This window comes from Numida meleagris, chromosome 2, assembly GCF_002078875.1.
Source record: "Numida meleagris isolate 19003 breed g44 Domestic line chromosome 2, NumMel1.0, whole genome shotgun sequence".
Lineage (NCBI taxonomy): Eukaryota > Metazoa > Chordata > Aves > Galliformes > Numididae > Numida > Numida meleagris.
In genome coordinates this window covers 64,443,659-64,463,069 of record NC_034410.1, presented here as the reverse complement: position 1 = coordinate 64,463,069, position 19,411 = coordinate 64,443,659, and the positions used below count along the sequence as shown (strand labels likewise).

Genomic DNA, 19,411 nt, shown 5'->3' with positions numbered 1-19,411 from the left:
CTATTCAATTCCTTTGGGAAGATATTCTAAAATCATACGTGTTCTCTGAAGAGAACATATCAACGGGGAAGAATTTAGGCACTCGATTTTCCTTTCCAGATATCCTAGAATGTTTTTTCCAACCCGAATGATTATGCCTTATAAACTGCAGGTCAGTTCCATTTCTCTGTGGGATTTTGTTGTGTAGCAGAACTGTTGGTGTGTGGTTATTTCTCTTCATTCTCCCTGCGTTGGTACAGGATGGTACTTTTTGGAGGGAGATCACTTGCTGAGTGCTTCATATTCGTCTATTTGCACATCTGTTTATACGTGCTTTTTTTAAACTCAAACACTGTGGACAGTGTTTACTGCAAATATAACAACTTGATCAGGGAAACTCTGAATTACTCATTTTTTTACATAGCTTTTTCATTAGCAGGGGTCAGTAAGAACTGTCTGATTTTAAGTGTGCTGTCAGACTGCATTATACATTTACAGTAGTTTTAATATTTTTCACCAGAATGCAATGAAAACGCTAAGATTTATACCAGGATGCTTGTTGGTTGGCTACCCTTGCACGTGATAGGGGTGTTGGAACTAGATGATCTTCAAGGTTCCTTCCAACCCAAGCCATTCTATGATTCTATGATTCTATTATGTTATGCGAATTAGAAAGGGTTTACTAAGAAAATAAGCAGTTGAATAGGCCAGAACCCTTGTTTGTTTGGTTTAATTCCTTGAAAAATAGAATTGCCTTATCAGATCCTCGTGTCTCGGTGTCTGCTAGCTTGGCTGACAGTTTGACAGTGATTGTGTCGCGGTGGAGATGTTCAACAGGAAGTTTGTTTCGTCAGCTGAAGGGAGCTGTAAACTGAGCTGAGGGGAACTGGGCAGCTCAGCTTGACCCACTTGTCAACGTCAGGGAGTTCAACTGATTTACTTCCCATAATTCTAACTGCAACCTAGAAAGCAGCATTCCTAAAAGCACTACTGTTTATATGCTTGTAGAGACATAATGTTTTATTGCCATAAGCAAATTGTGTTCCACACAGAAGCCTCTGGAAAGCTAGAAAATTAATTTACTTTGAATGCACTTTTTCACAAGTGCTTTAGAAACCTTAGACTGCAGTGCTTCTCTTTATTTTAGTGACAGTAAAAAAAAAAAAAAGGAAATGGCCACTTTAGCTGCTCAATTACATAAAAACATGCGAGTATGACATTCATATTGGCAAAAAAAGATGATGCTGTTTTCTTTGAAGCATGAGTATCTAGAACAAATTTGAGCTTAAATTCTATATTTCTTTAGACGTAAGCATTTGATTAAACCAAATTCAAACACGTGATTAGCACCTGAGTCATACAGCTGAACTTAAATAGCTAGAATAGGTCTGTGTTCTGTGTTTTCAGTGTGGCATGTCTATTAATGTAATCTCCCCACTGCTTCAAGGAATGGAACATAGGCTTCACAGAGTAAGAACAGTGTACAATTATTCCTGGTAATGTTCAATATGGAAACTTGTAGAGATCAAGAAAGAATGGAACTGTGGAAACAAGCTGCCTGTGATAAGCTTGGATGCTGTGTGTATGTCATATATCTGACAGCATGTCAGCCACCTCAGAGTTACCGTTTATGTGCATGCAAGTGCTCCACAGTAGATGCAACTTATGTGATTTAAGAATTAAGATCCTGCCTCTGAATAGCCATGAAACAATAGCTGATATACTCTAAGTTCACCTTGCAGATTTCCAAGGGATGCTGTTGTCTGAAGTCTTAAGGTATCCTCATGCCACGCTATACGTAAGCTGAATAGGAAGAAATTGAGTTCTCATTACTATATATTTTGTCTTTACGTTTATGGGACTTATGAGCTATGCACAATGGGAAAATAAAGAGTTGTTTCTGATTTCAGTTCCTTTCTTGAAAACTTGTGTTCTGATATTGGAAAGCTAAACATAGCAAGGAGAACAGGAGCTTGCAATGAACAATGCGTACTGAGGTGGAGATGACCTGATAAAAGTTTTCCAGTCAAATTTGTAAATGGTGATAGGTAGTTTAGTGTCAAGTGGATGCTTCCTCTTTATACAGTACCTACAATCGAGTTCTGTAGCAGACCAATTCTTCTATTAATGTAAACTTAAAAAAGCAAAAATTAGTGACCATGCTTGAAAACAAGACTCAAACTTACCCTTCATATAAGGTAAGGTTCTAGCACAACATTTTCTAATAATTTTTTTCAGTGTCTCAAGCAAGAGGTAGTATAATTTGAAAAAGTGAGAAACAGCAAGAATAGTTTCTGTCCACAGCAAAGTTTCTGTGCCCAAGCCTGTGTTTGTTTTTATGCTAAATGCTCATACTGCTTCCTTTAAAGCAATGCTCCTTTTAGAGATGTAAGCTGGTAACAGTAACTACTAGCAGAATTTCTCCACATAGATGAAGTCATGACAGCTTTTAGCTACTGTCTGGCTGTTGTGTTCTATGAATCTGGGTTTTTCAGGTAAATGAAAAATTTTGTTTGCATTTGAAAAATATTAAAAAGCATAGAAGGAAAGATCAGCTTTGCACTTGCTTTCATGTAGTAAATATTGCAGTTGATAACAAGTATGCAAAAAATGACCTTTGATTAAATTTGAGTCAGGCTTAACCTACAATTAATCAGCTTAATTTCATGCTGCATGATTGAATTTTGATTTCAATGCAATTTTTACCATACATGAAACATTTAAAAGCTGGTATTATTTCTACTGTTAGTTTTCACATACCTGGAAGGATAGCACTGTGTTAGTGAAAAAGAGATCCTAGAATCATCACAGAATCATAGAATGGCTTGGGTTGGAAAGGACCTTAAGGATCATGAAGTTCCAACCACCCGCCACAGGCAGAGTTGCTAGCCGCTAGATCAAGTTACTACATCAGATTGCCATCCAGCTTGGCCTTAAACACCTCCAGGTACAGAGCACCCACAACCTCTCTGGGCAGCCTGTTCCGGTACCTCACCATTCTCTCAGAGAAAAACTGCCCTCTGATGTCTAATCTAAATCTGCTTTCTTTTAGTTTAAGACCATTCCCCCTCGTCCTATCACTGTCTACCTGTGTAAAAAGTTGATTTCCCCCCTGTTTATAAATATTAAATATTTGAAAGCCTCAATGAGGTCTCCCCACAGCCTTCTCTTTTCCAGGCTGAACAAGCACATTTCCTTCAGGATATCTTCATAGGAGAGGTGCTCCTGCCCTTTGATCAACTTTGGTGCCCTCTTCTGGATGCTCTCCAAAAGAGGACCACAAAGATGATAGCAGTTTCCATGCTCTAAAATTCTCAAGTATCCTGGTCCTTGAATCTTAGTAGATCTATAAGATGGCTAATATACCCTGTTTTGAGATCTGATTTTGAGGTATTTGCCTGGAAATGTCACGCTTGCTTAAATATAATCCTCTGTGAGACCTGTTAACTTTTCTCTCACACTGTTATTAAACAAAATTTGGTCTCTTATTTGCATAAAACTTCCCCTCCTAGCACTGTGCCTTAGTTTTGTGGTTGTTTATTTTTACCTTTTGAAATTTTGCTATTGTGTTGCGTAATTAAACTTGAAAAATTAAACGCTAGACTAACAAAATACAAAAAAGCAATTCAAGACAATATTACCTTTACTTCAGTATTTTGTAATTTTGGTTTGGCTTAGCAGTGTGTATCAAAATAAGTTCAAGTTTGCCCTGCAATTCTCAAAAATACCCAGAAAGACTCTGAAAAAAACCTGTACTTAGCAGTACAGGCTATTGGCCAGAATAACAAACTTTGTTACGTAAACCTAAAGAAACTAATATATTGTCATCACTGTTCATGATATGCTAGCTTTATGTATTGTGTTATGCACAATATACAGTTACACACTCCTGCTGAATCGATTCAGGGGGGTTTTATCCTATGTACTGGTGCTGTCCTCATCAATAACATTGTTTTGTTCAAATTACAGAAAATTGTTACATCTTTTTAAAAAACAAACCAAAGGCGTTCAGTCATTGGCATGAATACTGTAAGCTTGTTAACATGTGTTCTTCATCCTTTCATATTGTTCTTTGGTGCCAAATTCTTTATGGTTACCACATGAGATCTTTTGAACTACTTTGCTGAGTCAGTCTTTCCTTTTTGACAGTTTTTTATTTCTTTTTTTTCTTTCTGTATCTAACTAAAAAGTTTTGGTATGTTTTGGGTACTTTTTCTTCTTTAACCATACTTTTGTGCAAAAGGGTTAGATTTTCAGTTACGTTAAGTGCATGTATAGCCTATTTTCACCAGAAAAGTTGCATGCGTCTCACTTTGAGATGAGTTAGACTGAAGAAGTTTGGAAAAATACTACTGCTGGTGTTTAGCTCAAAATATATATTTTAAATATCTAATGAGTAAATCAAGGATGCATTTTGCAAGTCAAAAACTGTATAACCTTGGAAGCGTAGTTTAATTTGCTACAGTTAAGATTTGCCAAGTAGTAAACCATATCCTTCCTTAGATTAAATAAAATTGTTTTCAACACAAGCAGCAATAAATTAATTGCAGTTTATTTTACTGCAGGGCCTGTGCTGTGGTTTATTTGCCAGGCTGAACTTTGCATATGTTTTGGAAAAAAAATAACCAATTTGCAGAATTTAGTCATAGGCTGGAGATTTTGAGCTCTAAACTTGTCTCTTCACTATTACAAGTTAGTTATATCACTGTAGCTGTGAAGCTTGCAAGCCTTTAAATATTCTTACTGAACTGGACAACTTGAGCACATCCAGGCAAAGGTAATAGAAAATGCAGTTAATTTTCTGGCCCTGGTTAAAGCTTCTAGACCAAATCGTGTGCTCATTTTTTCTGTGCTACTCACAGTAAAGTTTATTAGTAATGGTAAACAGTCTGTGCTAGGTTTCCTACTGTTAATCCAACTAAGACAAGGGTAACTGGTAATTCAAGAAAAATATCCTGCCCATCCCTCTTTTCTTTAGGCCTCCAAAGGGAGCCCTCCTTACTGTCATCACTGCCTGCAGAATAAAATTGCAATTGCAGTGGCTAGTGTGGAAAATATAAGCTGGCTTTTCATCAGCCCTCTGCTCCTTTCTCTCTGCCAGTACAGCAGTGGCACAGCCAAGGCAAGGATTAGGCAAGCTCACTAATAAATAAAGAAAACTCCTTTCTTTATAAAGTTAGTTTTCCACCAGGTTATCTCACTGTTCCTGGCCTACAGTTGTGTGATTGGTACATCCAGCGAAGGAAAGCATGTAGGTGCAAGTGCTGAAGAGAAGGGGACTGTCCTAGACAGCAGCAGCCCACTACCACGTGGACTTCGTGTAAGAAAAAAAGGATATTTTGAGTATCTCTATATTCCTTCCAATCAGATTAGGTCTATGCATATTTTTCTTGACTGCGTATAGTTTTGCTTGTCTGAACTTCTAACTCAGCGACATTTTGTCTGGTTCTCACAGAAGGAACTGTACTTTGTTTTTTACTCTGAAAACTTTTTTTGTAACCTCACTTTGGCATACATGTGAATGCACTTATTGCAAAATCTGAATACGGCATGTAAAAATAGCTTCAATACATGAAGAAAGTAAGTAATGCATTAAACATATAAAAGAAAATGTAGCAACTCCCTTTGTGTGCACACAGTAGTTTGGGTAGCTCTACACATTTTATTCTGTATGTTCTAAGATACCTTATTTTGGACAATGGTCCAAAACTCTCTTTTGGTTTACCCTACCTGTTAATATGCCTTTCTCTGTACTCCACAGTGCTTTCTACCCCTCTAAAACTTAATACCTTGGTTTTTGTTTGTTTGTTGGCATCATTTTCTGTCTGAACACATCTATGAATTGACTTAATGTGACAGTTTTTCCTACGTTTACAACACCAGTGTTTTGATACTAAGAATCTCAAATACTTCATGCCAAGTGACTGCCTTTAAATGCTGCCATTGTGAAAAATGTTACGTTCATTTTAAAAGGAAGAGGAGGGAATAGTGCTTCTATTGTGTACTCTTATCTCAGGGAAATGTGAAAGAGAACTGCTTGGAGAAGATGTGTGTTGAAAATTTCAGGAACTGATGAATGGTCATGATGGAATTCTAAATAAGCTTTCTTTAGAATAAAAAACAACAGAACATGCAGTTCATAACATTTTTTTAAATTGGTAACACGGTAATTCATTCTCTTTCGAAACTTCTTATTCTCCTTTAATAAGGAGAATATTATCTTCACCATTCTTTGCATGTGTTTGCAATAAAAGCTGGTTTTGATAGCACTTCAGAGGTTATAGTTAATCTTGGACATTTTGAGGTGTGTCCTCTTCAGGAGTAAGACTGTAATTATTTGGTTATCAGTTAGTACTACATGATTTATTATTCCAAAGTAGTAAATTTTAAAAATCCTTGAGACAATATATAACTTTTTCCCTTAAATCTACATCCAAGTAGAAAACATTTTGGGAAAAAATGCTGCATTGAATGATTTTAAAATATTTAAATTCCTATCATTACACTTTGATACAGTTCCAGTAGTATTTGCAACATTTGGCTTAAAAATATCTGCTTATGTTGTGGTTGCTGTTCTAATGAACATGCCTTTTAGTTTTTAATGGCAAGACTGTAATTGGCTGCACATGAGCTCAACTGGTGTATATAAACGGAATAATATCATTAGAACCCCTCGTGGTTTTGTTACAAAACTGTAGAGATATTCTTACAGGTAAATGGTGTTCATGTCATACATAAAATAATATGCTATAGTTAAGAATACACAATCTGTAGGATAGATTTTGTTGTTGTTTGTTAAAATATGCAGGGATCTGTTAGTTTCAATTCATTTAGTTCAAGTGTTGGTTGTCTTAAGATACATGGTATCCTAAATCTAGATTATTTTCTTTTTTTGCCTCTAATGAATTGAATAACAAAAATAAAGGTGCTGTCGCATTTTCATGAAAGCAAAGTTTACTGAGATGCTGTATGTACGATCCATTTGAAGAGTCAAATTTAAACATTTAAGATAAATGGAATTGTCACTTTTCCTTTTTTCCTCTTTGGTTTTTAAATGAAAATTCTTCCTTTGAGTAAGTTTGGAGACTCATCAAGAAAGAGCTAACCTCTTTTAGAATAGCCACCTTCTCTCACTGTTCACAGCAGGACTGATGCTACAGGGTTGTCTGACTAAGGGTGTTTTTGGTCTCTGTTCACTTTGTCTTTGGTCTGTATCTACATACCACCAACAAGTAGGGATTCATCCTGTGGATTGAATTCCAGCTATGTGCTGGAGTATGTTAGGCGTGATCATGGAACGTATCTCCTAGTTAAGTTTCATCTTAAGAGAATTCATGTGAGGAACCCTGCCATACAAACTGAACTAAGATAGGCTGAGACAATTGAGAGATTACTCTCAGAACTCTGTGTTCTGCACTAAAATATATCATTATTCACTTAAAAGCAGTGAGCAGCATCACTGTTTTCAAGGGTCATTTAACTTCAGATTACGCTATTGAGAACAAGCAGGCAGTGGTAGGAGGCTTTTTAGAAGTCTCATTTTTTTTCTAAAACAGCAAGAACTGTTGATTGTTTGATAAAGAATTTTACATAGTCTAACAAATTAAAGTTTTTAAGGGGAAATCTTATTTTTAAATAATGACTTTATATATGATATATGTAAAATCTGAGTTGGGGTCACTCAGATTCCTTGTGACTATTTTTTGTAACCTTTAATTATTGGCAATTCTTTTTCAGTGAGACCAGCGTTAAAATTTTGCCTTACAGACCAAAAGTATTTTGTGCTTCAATGATGCTTATGTTTCAAAGTACTAAATGATTAATATTTGTACTACGAGATAGTGAACTGCAATTATTTTGCCCCCCCCACCTCCTCTTTTTCTTGAGCATTAGTGTCTTGTTCAAGAATATAGTTAATCTATGTTAAAGTAATGGTTAAAATTCTGCAGTGTCTGGCTCTGAGCCCTGTCCTCCACTAGACTCTGCTGCAGTGAAACATGTTTGTATTTTTTATGTCTAACAAGAAAAATAACACTTTATATTAAATTTAAAAAAAATGTTTTAAAATGTCACTTTGATGTAATGTATTCCCACCTATTAAAATGTTCTACATTTTAACTAGACACTTTATTCCAGCAATCCATCAAAAACTGGAAGCGGATGGAACGGAAAAAGTAGAAGGATCCATGACGCAAAAACTGGAGAATGTACTGAACAGTAAGTTTTGTCCTTCCAGCAGCAACTATTTCTGGATGTTGGACTTTCTAACAAGATTTAATATATTCCTCAGAATATGGTAGAAAGTAAAAACCAGTACATTCTCTCTTGCCATTTCCTGTTTGATGGTAGCTATTTTAGGTGTGATGGAACACCTTTTGAGTAAGTGGCAGTTTTTGCTATGACCACCAATGGTCAAAATAAGGGAAGTCTATAGCATTTTCTTTAAAGTAATTTTGATTGTATCTCAATTATAAGCAAACAAAGAAAACAGAGGAGATATTATGCATAGCTAGAGCTGTAGAAGGATGAGCTAAGCTAAGTACTGAGATCGTAAGACATTTGAGCAAGAGAGGAAAAAAAAAAGCCAAACTGTTTGCAGAAACAAGATCTGTTAACAGAATCTTTCTCACTTTGTGTTATCATTTAGACTACTTGGAACTAGCATTTGTTTTAGAAACTTTGAAAAGCTCTTGGTACTTTCTTTTCTCTGTATTAGCTGTAAGATCGCATTGAGAGAAGTGGCTTGAATTCACTGCAGTTTGGTATGTGTTTCAGCAGATCAAAAAGTTACTTTTTTAATTCTGGGACTTCTGCCAAGATAATTTTACTTTGTTTCATTGTGATTTTTTTCACAGAGGAAGGGATGTTTCCCTTAGTGCTGTATCAATAAGCAGCAATGACATGCAGATAGCTGACTCAGTGCTGGAAAGTCTGAGCGTGTTTTATGAAATCAAGAAAGTGACATGGAAGTTCACTGTTTTTGTTCTCTTGCATGAAGAAAGCTGTGACTGTGTGTGTTTTTGTGCGGAGCACAAATAAAGCAGCCTTTTTTTTTTTTGTGAACAGCTTTAGCTTTTTTCAGTAGCAAGACATTAATGCTCACAGTAAAGATGTGGGTTGAACGTTATTCCCCTATCTTGTTCTGCAAAATGCAAAAAAAAAAAAAAAAAGAAACAACAAAAAAAACAACCACGTGTACACACAATTGCTATAAAGGAGGTGATGTGTGTCTGTGTGTGCGAAATCTGATGTGCAGGCTGAATGTTTTTGTGTGTCAAAAATATCTTTGATACATAAGAGGTAGGAGAAAAACATGTACTGGAATTGCTAGTGCTGTCCCTAGTTCTCTGTGTTTATGCCATGTCAAAGCAGTTCTTTCGGAGAACACTTTTCCTTTGACAAAATTATATGGCAGATTATAACATGAAAAGGCAAAAATGTGCAATTTCAAGGTCCGTGATTCATTCTTATGTGCACTAATGTGAGATAAACGTACCTATAATATATAACCACTTTTTCACTTGATAGCTGAAATCTATATGCAAATAATGCAGATTGTCTTTTACAGATTGGATCTGTAGAGGAACTTCTGCCAGCCACTTCAGAGTGGTATTAAGTTTGGCTCTGCTGCAAAAAAAATCGGCTGCTTTTCCTCCTGATACTTTGCAAGTCATGATGGGTGGAAGGCAGGGGGGTAGGAATACAAGGATTTAAAGAGAGTAAATAATATTATGCAAAGTAGTTTAGGAACAAAGCTTTGTTTCTTGTCTGACCATTCAAAAGTGTCCTTAGTTACTACTCTGTAAAGAACAGGCTTTCAAGTGCTTCTGTAATCCACAAGTTAAAGGGTCTGCTTTCAAAAATGACTTCAAACCTTCAATTGAATTTTACATTTCGTAGACTGTAGGTGCATATCTTAAAAGACAATTGATGTTGATAGCTTGATTCAAACTCCTAAGACAAAGGATGCTTTCTACAGCATCTAAACATGCTAAGAGAGTGTGCCAAATTATTGAATTGAAATGTCATAAGTTAGTAGAATTAGAATCTACTAATGTAGGTAGAATTGTAGGTTCTTGGAGTTTCTGCTAGATTGCTGGATTTAATTGGTAAATAACCTATAAAATGTATATTCACAAAAACATACCATAGGCTGCAATTAATTTCACAAAGAATTGCCTCTTTCAGGAGGTCAATGAAATTCCATTATGTCTTGTTTTTGATAGGTTCTATGAAAGACAACTGTTGGGTAACAAGAGCTTTTTTTTTAATTTGCTCAGAGTATATTGCCTGTTTGGAAAGTAAAATCAGTCAGTCTTTATCCATGAACTTCCTAATTTACTTTTCGATTATTCATTACTTTTCAGCTGATAAATTGTTAATGTAGAAGGGATTTGTGGAGAGGAGAGAAGGGAAGAAATTTTACATTTTTCTAAGCCCTAAAAGAGGAACCTATTCTCAACAATGTATTGAATGTGATTAAGGCACTTGATTTAACATATTTCATTTTCTAAGTAAAACAGAAGAAAAATAAAAATCATTTCCTTAAATTGAGAATTTTACATTAATAATTTCATACAGATAAATATGCAGTTTTTAACTAAAGATGGAAATGACTGTGCTATTCCTGAAGTTGCTAATTGAATTGCCTTTGAAAAAGTAATTAGGCATTTGGAAAGGCATTGAATTAAAGAAAAACTGTTTTGTGAATAAAACTTTACTTCACAAATACATTACGTTTCTTCTTGACTGTTAATGGAATGCATGAGAAACATGAATTCAAACAAACCAAATTTATTTACTCAAAGGACTCAAAAAATTAACATTTATTAAAACATCAAGAGAAAATAAAATCAAACTTCATCAGTGATCTGTATTTAGATATCCAGCTAGCTGTTTTCATTGTGTATTTCTCTATAACGGATTAAAGTATTTTATGCTAAATAGTATGTAGTAGAAATAGCTGTCCTGACAAAACATTTTTTTACATCAGGGCTTCAAAATTTCAACGAAGTTTAGACATTATTTAGATATAACAATTATTTTACAAAGACTACTTTTAACATGAACAGGCCACCCACAGTGTTGACTAGAGAAAATGGCATGCAAGCCACCCAGTGAGGCTGATGTAATTTTTTTCATCTTTGCTTAAATTATAGTCACTAGACCAGATAATGTAGAAACTTTTACACGCAACGATCAAAAAGGCTAAAACAGTTCCAGTTTTTTTCTTTTATTGGTTAATTAAAAATAAGTCATGAGTTGAAAAATGCAAATAATTGTGTGTGAATATAAATGAAATACTGTTATTCTCTCAGGAAGTATGGAAAACCTCTATTACAAAGTAGTATGCATCATAGTGTCATTATAAAAGGCCTTAAGGATTTAGGTATTGAAGAATATTCACAGATAATATAGAAATGTAATTGTATGAAATTATTGTCCTAGGCTTGGTACTGTATGCGATGAAGCCAGACTGGGTTTTAATGCACTGTGAAGACAACTTCTATTCATTCTTTTACAATGACCAAATAGTTAGATTTTCAGTCACGCCACTGTCTATGATTTAATCACCAGTACTTCTAAAAGTGATTCATTAAATCAAACATTATTAATCATATTTAAGACTTAATTTGAGAATGCAAAAAAATAGTTCATAAAATTTGCAGTCGTAACTCTGGAAGCTATGGCATTAATTAACATAATGAAATCATACTTTTCTAAGAGAGAAAACTTTCTATGACTTTTTCTATATCCTGAGATGCATAATTTAGTTGTAAAAATGTAGATCTGGAGCCAAAGCAAACTATAAAATATCTGCAACAAAGTTAAGCGTTTGAAATAGGAAAGAGTGATTGTTTTTAATTGCACAGGGGTCTTACCACATTAAAATGCTAAGTGGTTCCCTCTGAAATAGTTTTTCATCAGTTGTAAAATGTTAAAACTGTTGAACAGAAGAAACAATAAAAACGTAGCAATAATTATTCGTTTTCTCTAAAAAGCTTTGATGATGATGCCATTCATTAAAATGAGAAAAATCTGCATATGATTTAAACCAATTACTTGCTCTACTTTCCCTTAACTTTATCCTTTTTAAAATAGGAGCCAGTAACACGGCGGATACTTTATTCCAAGAAGTGCTGGGCCGCAAGGATAAAGCTGATTCAACAAGAAATGCGCTCAATGTTCTTCAGCGTTTTAAATTTCTTTTCAACCTTCCATTGAATATTGAAAGAAATATCCAGAAGGTATAATCCTTTAGAAATAGTTCTCTCTTTGCTGAAATTTCTGTTTCCTTTCAACAAGTATAAATGTCTGTTATTTGTTTTTTTTTATTGTTGTTTTTAAGGGTGATTATGATGTGGTTATTAATGACTACGAAAAAGCGAAGTCGCTCTTTGGAAAGACAGAGGTTCAGGTATTCAAAAAATGTAAGATATGGATTGTATTACTTCTATTTTTTCGTAATTTAAAAGCTAAAAAGCACATGGTTTAAAGAGACCTATGATTTAAATCCTTAAAAGTTATGGATTTTTAGGAACAATTAAACAATAATTCTAGCAGATTTTCTTAGCAAAGTATATTCTTCAAAATATGAAATCACAGCCAATTTTATTTATTAAGACTGGACATTTGGGGGGAGAAAAAAGGTTACAATGACTAAAAATGGACTGTGGATAGTTCTCTCTGACATATTGTTGGAAAGATTTCAAAGTACAGTCTCCTTTCTTCATAGATCTGTTGTATATGAAAATGTCAGGTATGTGTTCTATAATTTTTTCCATAATAAATCCAGAAATGTCTGATGTCCTAGAAAAATAATGTAATTTTCAGTTTATGCCACTGCTGAAGACACGGATTAGATTTATTTCCTCTCCTCACCCCTAGATTACGCTGAAGTTGAAACCAGAATTGAAGCTTTAAGAGAACTTCTTTTGGATAAACTCCTTGAAACTCCATCAACATTGCATGATCAGAAACGTTATATAAGGTAATCGTTTGACTTGTGCCTTCTTCAGATATAAGGTGTTAGATGTATATTTTAATGTTTCCTAAATAGGGTAGTGACTATTTTTGTGATAGTTCAAATACTGATTTTAAAGCTGCAAGTAGATTGTCTTATGACTTTATGAATATATAATGATGTTAGACTGATGCTTGATTGTTTATTGAGTGAGACTGTAATTTTTAAAAATCATAAAGGTATGTTTAGATTCATTGCTTCTTCTAAATCATCATGTTGTAAGCTGTGTCTGAAATGATCGCTTAGAAGATGCTGATATTAAAACAGACTGCATATTAACTTGTACTACATTTCAGCTTGGTGTTGAAATTGAATCATTTTGAATCAGATAGTAGAAAAGTTTTAATCCACGCTTCAGTTTAAATTTGGTTTTGACTCTTTTACTATTCATTCTAAATAATGAATCTCCTTAACGTTTCATGAATGTTTACCAGTTCCCTAGTTTTCATTAAAATTCCTATACTTACTTTCATTCTGAAAGGTTATGTCCAAGCCAATGGTAGGAATACTAGCATGAGTTGGTTGGACCTTCTCCTAACAGTTGGCCTTAGCACGCTTTACAGTCCTTGGAGACAGAATTTAGAGCACTCTGAAATGTTTGATGTCTTTACTTGGAAGCTTTTAAGTCCTGCGTGTTAGTAGGACTTCTATTGTGGTTTGATATTCTCAGTGATTTTTTCACTTATTTTAAAAGTTGTGGACCAAGTGTGCTGCACTTGTGGCATTCTTAGAAATCCGACACCTGTGTGAAGTCTAATACTTTTTGTGCTGACCAGGCCCAATTTCACAGACAAGGAGTACTGGAGTCGTCTAACCTTTTACTTTATATTAGTTTATGAGGACAATGACTAGTGTACATTTATGTAGAGTGCTTCTCATTCTTCTAGGTGTCATGTAAATATTGCATATTTATTGGAGTTACCTTTTAAGATGAGTGGTAAACATTTGTGCATCCTGAAAAAGGCTACTGTTTCTATTTCAGTCTTGAAAACCTTAAAAATAACTTCTTTATCTAAGCCAAGTCTTATAAACTCATCTGGAGATTCTTTAGAAGAATGAGTTGTATATGCTTCTCTTTCTGTGCATGTTTTTTGTTTTGTTTTGTTTTTCTAAGTTTTTTTTCCAGCCCCATATCTTGAGATTTATTGAATCTTTGAGACTATCCCAGTCTACATTAAGACAAACTTTGTTAATGTAACCAGATGTATTCCACATGTAGAACAGTATAATGCAGGAGAGCAAGGAGTGTACAAATGTGAAATAATTTTGTGATAAAGAATTTTAAAAAGCCCAACGTAAAAAGCCATTAAATTAAATTCACTATGCTAGGTATGCTGATGTGATTATTCTGCTGTAAGATTCCTGGAGGCAAGGTGTGAAGAAAGCTTTCTTGAGAGCACCTCAGTTAAATGGAAATTAACAAAATCCTAATTGTAAAATAATTTGCATAGAAATTGCTACTTTTTAAATATGTTCCTTGACATGTTCTATTTGTATGTTTCCAGTATCTAAGGCAGAGCAAGATCTGAAATACTGTGCTCCTACCAGCCCTCAGATATTCAGTGTATATATGTGTATAGATATGTGTAGGTATGAGTGTGTGTGCATACATATGGATATATTCAGTCTTCATAATTAAGCTTCAGTTCATATTTTTCCCTTATTTTACTACATTCTTTGCACTGGTAATTATTTTATACTGTTTAGAAACTGTTTAACGTATCACTGCACAAGCAAGGAGATGCATTATTTCCAATGCCAGTGGTATTTTTTTTATTTTGTGTCTAAACAATGACTAAAATTCCCCTAAAAGCTGAGGAAAGACTTGAGCTCATAGTTTATAAATACCACCCTGTCAAAATGGTTGGTTATGTAATGTTCTGATCTATCCCACCAATTGTACTTTGACAGTTTATTTTGTTTGTGAAAGTACTGCAGACAAGGAAGACAGAATTTTGCAATGCAGTTCTAATTAACTTTAGGCATTATTGTAGTAAAATCACTTTTGTGAAGGAGCTTAAACATCCACTGCACTGCTTAAGAGAAGTCAGTGTACTTCATCTTGAACATCTTTAATTTTTGAATTTGTCCCGTGTCTCTTCAATGCAGAATATAATGGAGCACATCAAATAGTAAAGCAGCTACTGCTTTTTGAAAAATACTCTTTTGATAGTACTGCAGTGTTGTAGTCATAAATGCCATACATTAGATCATACTAATTCTGTGCTTTCTTAGGAATCAAAACAGCTGCAGCTTCTGATACTCCTCTCTCCCCAAAGACAGAATTGGGTTTTTTACTTTCAGCAATTAAGAACCCCTGTCAGACAGCACAGAATGGCTGAGGTGGGGAGACCATTTGATCCAAGCACTGCTCAAGCAGTGACACCCTCTGGGCTGTCCAGGACCGTGTCTAGATGGCTTCTGAGCATCTGCAAGGAGGGAAACGCTACAGCCTCTCTGGGCAACCTGTTCATCCATTTCATTATCCTATACACATATAAGATATGAGGGCATCTCCAAAAGCAATGACTCCTGGTTTATCATGTTGGCCCATGGCTTCAGAGGCAGATGGTGGTATGGCAGTAGAGGCTGAACCTTCCCATCAACACTCATATTTGTTGCCATGTGACAGAGGGCAGCAGAGGGGCAGTCTGACAGAATGGCGTCTGACGTGGAAGTAGGCATGAAACAAAGGTGTGTCATTAAATTCCTCCATGTGGGGGGAAAAAATGGCACCTACTGACATTCATTAAATGTTCAGGAACATCATGGAGACCAAACAGTGGATGTGAGCGCAGTGAGGCAGTGGGTGATGCGTTTCAGCAGTGGTGACAGTGAGTCACCTCTGCTGGAACAGAATTTTATGAGCATGGGGTGAAGGCTCTTGTTCATTGCTGGTGAAAATGCAGAGCTAATGGTGGTGACTGTGTTGAAAAATAGTGTTTTGTACCTGAGAATTTGCTCTTTGTAGCTGTTGTAGTTTAGTTTCCACAGAAATGAATGGGGGAGGCATTACTTCTGGAGCGACCTGTGTGTGTACATGTGCATATATATACACGCATATAAGTAAAACACACTCCCACAGTGTGCAGACATCCTAATGGAAAAAAAATAACGACCAGAAACCTAGTCTACATTTGCCTGTGCATGTCCATGCTAGAATTAATGAGCCACCAAAAATTAATTCCTTCTGTACTTGCCTGTTCCAACTGAGACATGAGAAGTGGGGAGCAAAATCCCTTATTTTATATGATTGAAATGTCATCAGTGATTTCAAGTGAAACATGAAATACTGATCTGCAACTGTTACAGATAAAGGGCTTGGTTATCAGAGAACACTTCTAGAGGCACAACAGAAAATACATATTAATCTGACATTCAATATACATGCTTTTGTTTATTATTACAAGGGTCTTTTGCTGGAATTTTGCTTCACTAAATTAGGAAGTGAGAATGCAGTTTGTGTTTACATTAGGTATAAGTTCTCGAATTTTTAAAATTATATCTGTATATACGTATGTATAAATGCATGTATATAAAGATATTTCTGTCTTAATGAGGCCTTTTGTGTGTCAAGTCAGAGGTTGTGACTTTTGGACTGGATTTTACAGATATCTGTCTGATCTTCATGCGCCTGGGGACCCTGCTTGGCAGTGTATTGGTGCTCAGCATCAGTGGATTCTACAGCTCATGTACAACTGTAAGGAGAGCTATGTTAAAGAGCAAAAAGGCAAGGATATATTTTTGTTATATATGTGTATTTGACACTTGGGAATTTGGCATTGCCTTTTCTTTGACAAGTTTTAGTGTATAAATGATATTCTTTTTTTAATTCTCCCCTTAATTTTGATAGCTTTTCACAAAGCTGAATACTGAATTATATTTTTTTCTTTATTATAAGAAGAAAATATCTGTTGGAATTTTGTTTTTGTTTAACTTAGAACTTTTAAGCTTCTTAAATGGGAAAAGCATTACAATGTAATCATATATCTGAGTTTTACTGTCCTCTAGAAACACTACTAGAGGGTCACATTAAATCCACCGTTCATATTTCTTCTTCATACAGTATGCTGGTAGTGTATGGCTGTGGAGCACATTGAAGTACCATGTGATAAAGTGTAATTTCTTGATATGCAGTAAATGATAATACAGTGTTCTCTTGTTCTTTTTTATCTGTGCAGTTTCAAAACTGATTCTTCTTGTTCAGGCACAGACCTGTGAGATTGTCTAAGTATTCAATTTGTCCATGTTACATTAAGTGCTATATAAATACTTAGTTGTATTCTGTCTAGTTTTGCCAGTGTTGTTCCTTGAAGAAATGCACCCTCGTAGATGCCTTACAGCTGTGATAGCAATTTAGCTACCAGTTACAATCCGTCTCATATGTGTACTTTCAAAAGGGAATAGACAAGAGGCTATAGGCCTGGTGTTCCTAGTAGTAAAATCTATAACCTGGATTAGAAATTGAAAATACTGTCTTGTTTCTCAAGAAATCTGAACAAGTTTGCTGACATTCCTGAAATGAGTAGGCTTATTGGAATCTGACTTCTTTTGGCTTGTCGGTAATTCCCTTGTTTAGTTTTGCTGCTGTGTATCCCAAACCAAGAAAGGTGTTCTCTTCTGAGAAGCACAAGACTTTTACTTAGAGCTGTGGCAAGTAAGTGCTGTGAAATTAATTGCTGCAGGATGCTTACATTTTCTTCTTTAGCAGAGATTGCAACTTCAGGTGTAGGGTTCACAGGGTACTTCGCATGACAGTGATGTCAGTAAGTTTTAGCTTAAAGTATGCACGTACTCTTTTTCTACAACACATTCTTGAATGCTGTGGGATCAGCTGGAATGCCAGGCTGGTTTCTTGGACTCTTAGTCAAAATCCAGAACATTTCCAAAACCTCCCCATCTTTCATACTCCCCAGAAACCTGAGAGACGATACCCTGTAATGTATATCTGTCAGGGGCAAAATTCACTTGTGAAAATGGCCACTGTTGATGATTCTAACCTTTATTTTTCTCCTTTCAGTTGCAAAATGTTATATAGCAATCTCTTAGCTTCTTAGCAAGAAAAAAACAAAGGCACAAAGATGTTAAATACTTGCTACTTCTTTGTCGTAGTAGTCTATATAATTTTGATGTGCATGCTCCAGTAATTAATCAAAAATGGACCTAAATTCCTTGGCTTGTCTTGAAAATCTTAACCTTTTTGGTGTTTTTCTTGCAACAATTCTGCTTACCTCAGCCTTAGTATCAAAGGAACTTCTTATGTTAGCAGCTTTGTTTGGCTCACAGATGGAGCAATTTGCATAACTTGTCTGCCCAATAAATGCATGTATGAATAGTTAATATTTGCATGAAAAAAATGCTAATATAGTGTGACTTTTATTCAGAAGAGTGACTACCATTTAAATAGTTTTATATGGTCCTTAGTGATGTTGTTTTTGCATAGGTTGTAAAATGCTCAAGAATTGATCCTGGTTTCTGGTATTCCCCATTCATTCTACTTGAGCAAAGGAAGGTTGTTAAACTCAGTTTCTTCTTTCTGTAGATCTTTAATTTTAATGTATACCAGAGGGGAGAAGGCAAAGAGAAAACTTGGAAGAACTGGTATTAACTGCCAAGTAGAACAATGCTGACTGTGATCTGAGACATGGAATTTATTTTCATGTACTTTCATTGGTGTATAATTTTCTAGAAGGAAAAGAGTTTTTTTTCACTTGGATATCAGATTGGTTCCGCATGAGTTTGAGGACTCTAATCAACTTGAAATCAGAAATCAGTTTTATATGTTCATAAACTCAGAAGTTATTTTTAAGACATAATAGTAGTAAATTTTCAAACTAGCATCCTCCTCAAAACATGCTTCCAGAAAAGGTTTTGTACATCAAGCATTTAAAGGAAGAGGTAGATCATAACATTTACAGTCTCTTGAAAAATGCATTAAATATTTTCCTAGGTTTCTCTTCTCAATATGGATTATATACTTTGTTTCTAGCAGATGGTGTATGCTAGAGTATGTGAATAGTTCCACCTTGAACATACCAACAATTGTGGCTGATATTAGCTGTTTTTCTGCTGACTGTGAACCTGTTAGTTCAAGCTGACTGAGTCAAAACTCTTCAGTGCAGTAGCAGATTGTATCTATTTATGCATTTGTGCGCATATGTTTTATTTTTTCAACTTTCAGTTGAGTTTGTGCCAAATAATTTTGCTGCTGACTTACTAGTTTTCAAAGCAGACTAGAGTTCTAAGTTGTTACACGTGATGAATTTTACTGCATGAAATGGATTTGGAATTAGGCAAAAACCTTTGCTTTTCATATCTGGAGAAGTTTTTTCTTGACATTCCTGGAAAGGACTTTAGTAGCTAACTGAAACACCAAACGTTGTCAAATAATTTATTTGTGGGCCATGA

At 35.1% G+C, this 19,411-nt stretch overlaps 1 protein-coding gene across 4 annotated transcripts in view; it reads left to right on the top strand.

Moving 5' to 3' along the window:
• Window positions 1–19,411, top strand: part of EXOC2 (exocyst complex component 2) — a 128,862-nt gene that overhangs the window by 37,603 nt on the left and 71,848 nt on the right. For all 4 annotated transcript variants that reach the window (XM_021386474.1, XM_021386476.1, XM_021386475.1 and 1 more), the window contains 5 exons: window positions 8,116–8,196; window positions 12,082–12,227; window positions 12,329–12,410; window positions 12,868–12,970; window positions 16,615–16,733. In XM_021386474.1, coding sequence (XP_021242149.1) covers window positions 8,116–8,196; window positions 12,082–12,227; window positions 12,329–12,410; window positions 12,868–12,970; window positions 16,615–16,733 — 531 coding nt within the window. The remainder of the gene's footprint in view (window positions 1–8,115; window positions 8,197–12,081; window positions 12,228–12,328; window positions 12,411–12,867; window positions 12,971–16,614; window positions 16,734–19,411) is intronic.